At 40.8% G+C, this 11,705-nt stretch overlaps 1 protein-coding gene across 1 annotated transcript; it reads right to left on the bottom strand.

Annotated features, from left to right (window-relative positions):
* Positions 1–4,263: 4,263 nt before the first annotated feature.
* On the bottom strand, positions 4,264–6,855 carry LOC136316452 (heat shock cognate 71 kDa protein-like). The gene is given in 3 exon segments (XM_066248487.1): positions 4,264–4,758; positions 4,761–5,840; positions 6,298–6,855. Coding segments are annotated over 3 exon segments (1,758 nt in total). The 5' UTR covers positions 6,722–6,855; the 3' UTR covers positions 4,264–4,504.
* Positions 6,856–11,705: the final 4,850 nt, after the last annotated feature.

Genomic DNA, 11,705 nt, shown 5'->3' with positions numbered 1-11,705 from the left:
AGAATATAAATTATTTACTTGTTTGCCTCTGATATGTTGTTATTGTATCTTGTACCAACAACTGATATTTCCTATGAGAGAAAGTTGTATATCATTTCTAAAAAGGCACATTTTAATAACAACTATTTAGGGTTGTCTCTGGGGAATACTTAGAATTTTATTCATGAGAAAAATACCATGCAGAGAAGTTGACATATATTTTGTTGCCCAAGGGAATAGCATATACAAGCTCAAATGTGCTTAGCCAGAGTGGTTTCTAGATGAGACTTTAACCCTCTTCTTCAAATCATCAAAATCTTCTAGCACTTAAAAATAATAAGATGAGGATGACAAAATTCCTCATGATGTCAGAAGAATGACATTTGCTAATCTGAAGGACAAAACAACTGTTGCTGGGACAGAATTCACATTCATTTGGGTGACAAACTGTATGACAAGGAAAGCAGGAAGATACTTTGAATACAAAAAGCTGTGGAGAAAATGGTAGAGGTTTTGGAGCTTGACTAGGGCACCTTGAATTAATATTTAAACTGATTTCTGGATACCAGCAAGCCTGTAAGAGAATCTACCAAAATACAATACTCTAAGGATGTAGAGCAACCTAGGATTTGAAATAGGTTATCTTGTGATTCATCTCCCTTCACTCTTTCACTGATAAGCGTTAGGTGAGTTCTATAGAGAAGAGACAGGATGAACAGTTATCTGGGCATAGGAAAGCCCAGGACAAGCATGCCAAATAGTAAATGATTACGTTTGGGTGAAAAGTTGAGTATCTGGAAGGAAGTGTGAAAGGCAAGCTAGAAAGATAGTTGGGGCCTGTGTTAGGGATCCTGAGGCAACCTTCAGGTTCAGTGAGAGAGAAACCCTCCATTGATTTTTATTTATTTATTTATTTATTTATTTATTTATTTAGTGAGAGGAGGGGAGGCAGAGACAGACTCCAATATGCCTCCCTACCAGGATCCACCCAGCAAGCCCACTAGGGGGCAATGCTCTGTTCATCTGGGCCCTTGCTCCATTGCAATCAGAGCCATTTTTTAGTGCTTGAGGCGGAGGCCATGGAGGCTTCCTCAGTGCCTGGGGCCAACTTGCTCCATTTGAGCCATGGCTACAGGAGGAAAGGAGAAGAGAGAGAGAGAGAGAGAGAGAAAGAGAGAAAGCAAGAGAGGGAGGGGTAGAGAAGGAGATGGTCACCTCTCCTGTGTGCCCTGAGTGGGAATCGAACGCAGACTCTGCTACTTAAGAGCATCCCTCTACATGCCGAGCAGATGCTCTACCACTGAGCCAACCATCCAGGGCCTCTATTTTTATGCATTAAAAGTTTAAGCACTTGAGAAGATACAAAGGGCACACACTAAGACAACAAATTCGGAAAAATAAGTAAATCAGTAAGAACAAGTCGGCCTGGCCCATCTTCACTCTCAAGAATTTTCTACTGAAGGAAAAGAGAAGGCAGAGTGAAAGGGCAGTCACCATCATCCTTTCAGGCGGCACGTGCAGCAGAAGAGCATCGAGCCCTGACCTGGAGTGATCTTCAGGAAGGAAGCATGAGTCCACAATGCTTAGATAGGTTCTGAGGGACGGGACCTGGAGAACCTCACAGACTGCTGTACACCCAGAACATGGTGCAGGAGAATGACATGCTTGCCCTCAAGAGGGGCTGGAATGTGCCCAGAACCGAAGGACCATGTTGATGTAAACAAGTGATGTCTCCAGGGACTCTTCTAGATAACTCTGCCCAAGCACTGCATGGAACAATAGGGGTTTCAGGGCATGCTTACATAGTTAATTACATGATAAAGAGGACCCAGTGGGCCCATCTTCTAATGCTTTGATACAACATAAACTACCTGGAGTATAATGAAATTCAGGGAAAATGCTAGGATGTCATTCCCAGATTGAGTGAAATTAATTTTTCATCACTCTCCAACAGAATAGCACATTAAAAAAAACCCATCAAGTTATAGGAAAAAGTTAAGCTATACTTCTCAAACATGTGGTCTAGACCTATACCAATTATGTGATTTCTTTACAACATGTAAGGTGTGTCTCAGTGGGTCTGAAGTATGCCTTTCTAGCAGCCTCTACCGCCTGGCCTTCGTTGTACACAATAATTGTTTGTGCATCTGTTTGTCTAACTGAGATAAACTTCCTGAGACAGAATTAGGTCTCATACCTCTTTATATCTTCCACAGTGTCTATCTAGCACAGTGATTGGGACACCCAAATGCCTTAGTAAATTTGATGAATGAACAAGTGCTATCTTAGAAAAATGTCAAGTATTGAAAACTGAAGTTGGTGGAGATAAACTACAATGTTGCAAAGTTATCCAATCAGGTTTTACCACTCGGAATTCTTTAAAATGCAACTTGACAGATTTGGTCAGCGAATATATGAATCAGTGAGTTGTTCTAGATTTGTGTGGACAGAGAGTCACTGACACTGTGAGCCTAACAAAAGAGAAGTGTTTATTTTTTTTGAGGTGGGGAGTATGCACTAGGAAGAAAAGACCCTGTTTCCACTACAGTATCTGGAAAATATCCTTTAGGTTGCCAGGAGTTTCACTTCTGCAGTGAAATACTTTAATCTTCCTCTCCAATATATGTCTCCCATAGGTTTCTAGTATGAAAGACTTCAAACACACACATACATAAGTTTCATCACACAGCCCGGTGTTCAGATAGGAGCTTGCAGAATTCATATGAATCAAGAAGGAACATGGCGGGGGTCAAAAGAAGAAAACAATTGGCCCACATCTATAAAAACAAAACAGTGTCCCACCTACATCTGGGGAGCAACATGCCGTGAAAAAGGAAATGACACAATGCTCCTTTGCCATTTTGCAGATTGCTGAAGGGCAAATGTACCCTTCCAGAGTTAAATGTTACCTTTTTTTCCCTTTGAATTTGTATTTAACTTTAATTTCTGATCACACTAATGGCCTGTGGAATGACAAAAATTCATTCTCACATGAAAAATCATTTCTCTTGGTGACATGTACCTGGGAGAAGAAAAAAAATAGAATAGTTGCATGAAAAGCACAGGCTCAGGTCCATGGTTGTTCTCTGTGCACGTCACAGAGGGCTGTGATTTATTAATATACTGTATACAAAATGCATCTATAATTTGTTAGATGGATATTTCATTGAAAATATTAAATGCTGCCACAGAGTGCCATTTTGGGAATGCTCAAACCAGTTTTGATCAAGTAAGAATTGATGTGTGCACTTCATAGAATTTTAAACAAAGCTTAAATCAGGCATTTTCAATCTTCCTCCTGTGACACAGTTTAACCCCATCCCAAAGCTACCCCTCCATGCGTGCACACAGAGTTCCCTCTGTGGAGACATGACCTCTCTCAGCATTGTCAAAGCTCTCGGGCTCCAGACCCTGGATACGGAGGCAATTTCTCCAGACCAAGGGAAGAAGGTGTAGTTGTAAAATAATCATCATGACACTATAGTATTGGAAGTGACGTAAAAGATAAGTCAATCCAACCTTCTATATAATACTGAAATATATTTTCTAGTCTTTTAAACTAAATTTATGGGGGTGACATTGGTTAATAAAATTATACAGGTTTGAAGTGTACAATTCTATACTATGTCATCCGTATACTGCATTATGTGTGCATCATGCAAAATCAAAACTTCTTCCATCACCATATATTTTACCCCTTCACTATTTTTTTAAAAAACATTAAAAAATTTTTTTTATTTATCCATTTTAGAGAGGAGAGAGGGAGAGGGAGAGAGAGAAAGAAAGGGGGGAGGAGCAGGAAGCATCAACTCTCATATGTGCCTTGACTAGACAAGTGCAGGGTTTTGAACTGGCAACCTCAACGTTCCAGGTTGATGCTTTATCCCCTGCACCACCACAGGTCAGGCACCCCTTTCACTCTTCACACTGGCTTGTCTTGTTACAGCAGCCCAAACGGTATAAAGCAGTTATCAAAATTATGCCGGTCTTGTAAAGCCTGTTGAAATGTTTTATCATTTCTGTTCTGTGGAAAAGTTTGTGTAAAATCAGCATTGTTTTTCTCCCTATTTGCTAGAATTCACCAGTGAAACTACAGTGGAAATGGAATTGTTTGTTTAAAATATTTTAATTATGAATTCAAGGTCTTTGATAATCATTAGCTTCTTCAAGTATCTGTTTCTTTATTTGTAAGTTTATAAAGGTATGTTTTCTTAATAACTTATCCATTTTATCTATATCTTCAATATTTTTGGAATAACTTGTTCATAATAACCTCTCTTTTTTAATGGTGCCAATTTTAAATAGTTTTATTTAAGACATCGCATTTTCCACTTTACAATAACAGTGCTTATAAAGTGCATTATTTCCTTTCCCTGTGCACACAGTCTGTATTCAAGTATTGAGAATGCCCAGTTATTTAACTATACAGCAGTTCAACATTTTAAAACGGCCATAGAATTTGCTACAAATTTGGGTCCTTAAATATTTTATGTGGAACAATGCCCAATCTATGCTCAAGGTTGGCTTAATCAACCTCTTCAATGGTGGGCCCGGAGGAGGCACCACCAGCTGGAGGGGCTTCACCACCAGGGAAGCCCCCAGGCATTCCTCCTGGCATGCCTCCTGCACTCTGGTACAGCTTGGTAATGATCGGGTTGCAGACTTTTTCCAACTCTTTCTGCTGATGTTCAAATTCTTCCTTTCCTGAAGTCTGGCTCTTATCAAGCCAATTGATTATTTTATTGCCCCTGTCAAGAATCTTCTGTTTGTCATCGTCATTGACTTGCCTTGAAGTTTTTCACCTTCAACAGTTGCTTTCATGTTGAATGCATATGATTCAAGTGAATTCTTGGAAGACACCTTGTCCCTCTGCTTCTCATCCTCAGCTTTGTACTTCTCAGCCCCGTGGACCATCCGCTCAATGTCTTCCTTGCTCAGGCGGCCTTTGTCGTTAGTGATGGTAATCTTGTTCTCTTTCCCTGTACTCTGATCCACAGCAGAGACATTGAAGATGCCATTGGCATCAATATCAAAAGTGACCTCAATCTGAGGAATGCCACGAGGTGCAGGAGGTATGCCTTTGAGTTCAAACTTGCCAAGCAGGTTGTTATCCTTGCTCATGGCACATTCACCTTCGTAAACTTGAATGAGCACACCAGGCTAGTTGTCAGAATAGGTAGTGAAGGTCTGTGTCTGCTTGGTAGGAATGGTAGTATTGCGCTTGATGAGGACAGTCATGACTCCACCAGCAGTCTCAATGCCAAGGGAAAGAGGAGTGACATCCAACAGCAGCAAATCTTGAACATTTTCAGATTTGTCTCCAGAGAAAATGGCTGCTTGGACAGCTGCACCATAAGCAATAGCTTCATCAGGGTTCATGCTCTTATTCAATTCTTTTCCATTGAAGAAGTCCTGCAGGAGATTCTGAATCTTGGGGATATGGGTAGATCCACCCACCAGGACAATATCATGGATTTGGGACTTGTTAAGCTTGGCATCTCGAAGTGCTTTCTCTACAGGATCCAAGGTGCCATGGAAAAGGTCAGCATTTAATTCTTCAAATCAAGCACGGGTGATAGAGGTATAGAAGTTGATTCCTTCATAGAGTGAATCAATCTCAATACTAGCCTGGGTGCTGGAAGAGAGAGTGTACTTAGCACGTTCACAGGCAGTACAAAGGTGGCGGGCAGTCCTCTTGTTCTCGCTGATGTCCTTCTTATGCTTGCTCTTGAACTCTGCAATAAAATGGTTGACCATTCAGTTGTCAAAGTCTTCTCCACCTAAGTGGGTATCCCCAGCCGTAGATTTGACCTCAAAGATTCCATCTTCAATTGTGAGAATTGACACATTGAAAGTGCCATGTCATCAATAGATGACTGGATAAAGAAGATGTGGCACATATACACTATGGAATACTACTCAGTCATAAGAAATGATGACATCGGAACATTTACAGCAAAATGGTGGGATCTTGATAACATGATACGAAGCGAAATAAGTAAATCAGAAAAAACCAGGAACTGTATTATTCCATATGTAGGTGGGACATAATAGTGAAACTAAGAGACATTGATAAGAGTGTGGTGGTTACGGGGGGGAGGGGGGAATAGGAGAGGGAAAGGGGGTGGGGAGGGGCACAAAGAAAACAAGATAGAAGGTGACAGAGGACAATCTGACTTTGGGTGGTGGGTATGTAACATAATTGAACGACAAGATAACCTGGACTTGTTATCTTTGAATATATGTATCCTGATTTATTGATGTCACCCCATTAAAAAAATAAAATTATTTATAAAAAAAAAAAAAAGAAAGTGCCATGTTCTAAGTCAAAGATCAGCACATTCCTTTCAGCTCCCACCTTTTTGTCTAAGCCGTAAGCAATAGCAGCAGCAGTTGGCTCATTGATGATTCTAAGTACATTGAGACCAGCAATGGTTCCAGCATCTTTGGTGGCCTTATGCTGAGAGTCATTGAAGTAAGCGGGTACTATGACGACAGCATTGGTTACAGTCTTTCCAAGGTAGGCCTCTGCAATTTCCTTCTTCTTTGTCAACACCATTGATGACACCTCTTCTGGATAGAAACTTTTTGTCTCTCTCTTGTATTCTACTTGGACCTTGGGTCTGCCAGCATCATTTACCACAATGAAGGGCCAGTGCTTCATATCATATTGGACAACAGCATCATCAAATCTACATCCAATCAAGTGTTTGGCATCAAAAACCGTGTTGATAGGATTCATTGCAACTTGATTTTTTGCAGCATCACCAATCAATCGTTCAGTGTCAGTAAAGGCGATATAACTTGGGGTGGTTCGGTTTCCTTGATCATTGGCTACTATTTCCACTTTTCCGTGCTGGAAAACACCCACACAAGAGTAGGTGGTGCCAAGATGAATGCCAACTGAAGTCCCTTAGACATGGTTCCAAGAGTGCACATACAGCAGGTAAAGACGTTCTTCTGGACAGCTGACCCCTTGTTCAATGAGGCACACTAATAACCTCTTAGGGTGTAAGTTTATAATGATGTCTTTAATTCCCGATATTTAATTATTTGGGCCTTTTCTTTATTCCTTAATAAATCTTACCAAGAGTTTACCAATTTTATTAGTTTTTTTCCCCCAAAGAACCAGCTTTGGCTTGTTGATCCTGTTTATCATCTTTCTTTTCTATGCTATTAATCTTTGCTCATATTTTCATTTCTGCCTTTCTTCTACTTAAAGATTATAATTTGCCATTATTTTCCTTACAACCTTTTCTTAAGATGGTATACCCATCTTATTTATAATTATCCCACATTAGTTGCTCTTATTGTTAATTCAATTAGGGTTTATTTAGTTTTAATAGATATCAAAAAATTTTGTCTTATAATATTGTAAAGTTTTCCCTGATTTTTATATTTTCCTGATGTATAACCTTCATTAAGTTCTTTCAGTGATGGTCACTGAGTGGTATATTTTTTCTATTGATTGTATCTGGAAATATATTTATTTCACCCTTTATTGCTTTGCTTGTACATTGAATCCAGGTGGACAGTTATTTTTTCATCAGTATCATAAAGATACTATTCCAGCTGGACCAGGCAGTGGAGCAGTGGACAGAGCACTGGAGTGGGATGCAGGTTCAAAACCTCAAGGTAGGCCCTGGCCGGTTGGCTCAGCGGTAGAGTGTCATCCTGGCGTGCAGGGGACCCAGGTTCGATTCCCAGCCAGGGCACATAAGAGAAGCGTCCATTTGCTTCTCCACCCCCCTCCTTCCTCTCTGTCTCTCTCTTCCCCTCCCGCAGCCAAGGCTCCATTGGAGCAAAGATGGCCTGGGCGCTGGGGATGGCTCCTTGGCCTCTGCCTCAGGCGCTAGAGCGGCTCTGGTCGCGGCAGAGCAACCCCCCGGAGGGGCAGAGCATCGCCCCTGGTGGGCAGAGCATCACCCCTGGTGGGCGTGCCGGGTGGATCCCGGTCAGGCGCATGCGGGAGTCTGTCTGTCTCTCCCCGTTTCCAGCTTCAGAAAAATACAAAAAACAAAACAAAACAAAACAAAACAAAAAAACCTCAAGGTCGCTGGCTTGAGCTCAGGTTTATCTGGCTTGAGCTCATTTTTACCAGCTTGAGCATGGGGTCACTGGCTTGAGCACGGGATCATAGACATGGCCCCATGGTCACTGGCTTGAGCCCAAAGGTCACTGACTTGAAGCTCAAAGTCGTTGGCTTGAGCAAGGGGTCACTGGCTCAGCTTGAGTCCCAGTTCAGAGCACATACAAGAAAGCAATCAATGAACAAATAAGGAGCTTCCACGAAGAACTGATGTTTCTCACCTCTCTTTCTTCCTGTCTGTCCCTATCTGTCCCTCTCTCTGTCTCTGTCACAAACAAATATATATATATATATATATATATATATATATATATATATATATATATATATAATTTCATGATCTTCAAACATCTATTTTGCTGCTAGAGGTCTGCTCTCAGCATAATTGTCATTGCTTTGCTACTTAACAGTCTTTTCTCCTAGAATGCTTAACTCATATTCTTTTTGTTTTGGTCTTCTACAGTTGTATCACCTTGTTTTATTTATTTCTGTCCAGCTTTGAATACTTCTTTAATCTGATGATTAATATTTCTGTCATCTATCCTGGAAAATTCCTAGACAAAATCTTTCTTCACTCTTTCTATTCTCTCCTTCTAGGACCATTATTAGATTTATATTAGGCATGTTTACCCCACCCTCTCTTTCTCTAACATCCACATCAATTCTGTATGCAAAATTTGGTTTTACTTGAAAGTTATATTCAGAATCTGATTATTTATCTTGACTTTTGCTGCTACCTCTACTTTGAATAATCATCATCAGCCTGATGATGTGATGTAACACCTACTCATACCATCCAAAGGCTTTCCATTTTATTAATTAATTTATTTACCTAATTTATTTTAAGTGAGAGAAGGGGAGATAGTGAGGCAGATTCTTACTAGGCCCTGACTAAGATCTACCCAGCAACCCTGTCTAGGGCCAATGCTAGAGTACTGAGCTATTTTTAGTGCCTGAGGCTGATGAACTCAGACCAACTAAGCCATCCTCAGCATGTAGGCCCATGCTCTAACCAGTTGAGACACTGGCTGTGGGAGGGGAAAATGGAGAGAAGGGAGAGGAAGGGAGAAGCAGATGGTCACTTCTTCTGTGTGCCCTGACCAGGAATCAAACCGAGTACAGCCATATGCTAGGTTGAGGCTCTAGTCACTGAGCTTTGGAGGCCAGGGCCAGGGCCTCCATTTTAGTACAAGTAAACCCAAAAGTTCTTAAACATTTGAGGTCCTAAAATATTTCCAATCTGACACCTAGCTATGTCCATGTCTTCATGTCTCACTGCTCTGCCCCACAGTCCACTGGAGTTCATTGACTTCCTTCTTATTCCTCTAACATGACAATGATCTCCCCTTGTACCTTCCCCTTTACCTAAAAACCTCTTTACCAAGGTTTCTGCATTACTCACTTCCCTCCTCAGGTATTTGCTCCAATGTCAGTTCTCAGAGAAGATCTTCTTGACCACTTTATTAAAATTACCCCACAGTGCTGGTGCCCCATTCACACTTGCTATCATATCTATTCCTGCCTTCCTGCCCACCTAGGACTCTTACCACTATCTGAAATACTGTGTGTTGTAGTTACCAAAATTCTTTATTATTTCTCTCATTTTCCCCACATAATGTGTACTCCAATGAGAGAAAGTATATTCTTGTTTCCCCTTCCTGTTATATTTTCCAGCATACTAAAAAATGCTATATACGGAGACCTGAAGATGGCAGCGGAGTAGGCAGATGCACAGACTCCCAGTTCACACCACCGAACTGAATTATAAACTAATTTATGAACAATCAGCATGAAAAACCAAATCTGGGCTACAAGAAGAGCTCTCAAAAATCAAGGAGCAAAGAAGAAGCCACAACAAACCTGGTAGGGAGCGCCTGAATCTCCCCTGCTTACAGGAACGAGGGGAGAGGGCGGTGATGCTGGACTCTCACTCCAAGGAAAAGAGCAGTAAATTCTGCTCATAGCCTCTTGCCTGGCGACCAGGGAATGAGGTGTGTTGAAAGGGCCCACTTGTCTTCCAAAAAGAGAGGAGAGAGAGAGAGAGACAGACAGAGGGAAGGGGGAGAGGAATGCAGGTGAAAATCTGAAAAGCTGACTCATTCAGTGCTGGAGGCAACCATAACTAGGAGAGGGGTTGATCCTTCCACAAAGCAAAATAAGAAAGTACTTCTGGGTCAAAGAGATACAGACATCTCTCCAGCTCCAATCAGCACAACAAGACACAGCTGAAAACAAGAAGTGAGGAGGAGGGGCAGTAACTCAGGTCTCCACGGAGATCTGAGATACACCACCCCCTACTGAAGCTGAGAAAGCAACCTTCCCCCAGAGAGATTAACTAGCAGAAGAGGACTTCAGAGCCTCAGGTCACACCCACTGCATTCCTGGATACAGTTTCAAATAAGCCCCCTGCTGAGATCAGCAAACAAGACAATCACCTGTTAAGAAAACTAACAAACCAAGACTTCAAAGCAACCCAAATCTGAAAGTGGATTACAAATAATAGCTGATGCCAACCCAAGAAGACCTAGAAATAACACAACTGAAAACTGGAGGCAGACAACACCCAGCCTAGACTCACCAAGCTCTACAAACAAAACACCCAAATAGATACAATGAGAAGAAAGAGATGTGCAATTCAAATGAAACCACAAGAGAAACATCCTGGAATGAACTGAGTGATATGGAAATAACCAAACTTCCAGATGCGGAGTTCAAAATAATGATTGTAAAGATGCTTAGGGATCTTAGAACAACAATGAATGGTCATTATGAACACCTAAATAAAGAAATAGCAAGTATAAAAAAGGATATTGAAATATTAAAAAAGAATCAGTCAGAGATGACAAACATAATATCAGAAATGAAGACCACAATGGAAGAAATTAAAAACAGGATGGATAGACCTGAGAATCAAATCAGCAAGTTGGAGGACAATGAGAATGAAGGCATGAAAGGAGAGAAGAAAAAAGAAAAGAGACTCAAAAAGTCTGAGGACACTCTTAGAGAGCTTTGTGACATGAAGAGAAATAACATCCGCATTATAGGGGTTCCTGAAGAAGAAGAGAAAGGACAAGGGATAGAGACTTTGTTCAATCATGTCATAGCTGAAAACTTCCCTAACTTAATGCAAGAGAAACTCTCACAAGTTCAAGAAGCACAGAGAACTCCATTAAAGAGAAACCCAAAGAAACCTACCAAGACACATCATAATTAAAATACCAAAGCTAAGTAATAAAGAGAAAATACTAAAAGCTGCTAGAGGAAAAAAGGCTATCACCTACAAAGGAGCCCCCATAAGGATGACATAAGACTGCTAAACAGAAATACTTGAGGCCAGAAGGGAATGGCAGGAAATATACAAAGTAATGCAGAACAAGAACCTACAACCAAGACTACTTTATCCAGCAAGGCTATCTTTTAAAATTGAAGGAGAAATAAAAAGTTTCCCAGACAAAAAAAAAACTCAAGGAATTCATTACAACCAAACCAATGCTGCAGGAAATGTTAAGTGGCATGGTGTAAACAGATCAAAGTGGGAAAAGATTATAGCAAAGAGAAATATGGTTTTAAAGAATAAAATGGCAATAAACAACTACATATCAATAATAACCTTAAATGTAAATGTATTAAATGATCC

This window comes from Saccopteryx bilineata, chromosome 1 (genome assembly GCF_036850765.1).
Source record: "Saccopteryx bilineata isolate mSacBil1 chromosome 1, mSacBil1_pri_phased_curated, whole genome shotgun sequence".
NCBI lineage: Eukaryota > Metazoa > Chordata > Mammalia > Chiroptera > Emballonuridae > Saccopteryx > Saccopteryx bilineata.
Note: the sequence above shows the minus strand (reverse complement) of the source record. Positions and strands in the feature narration are given on the sequence as shown.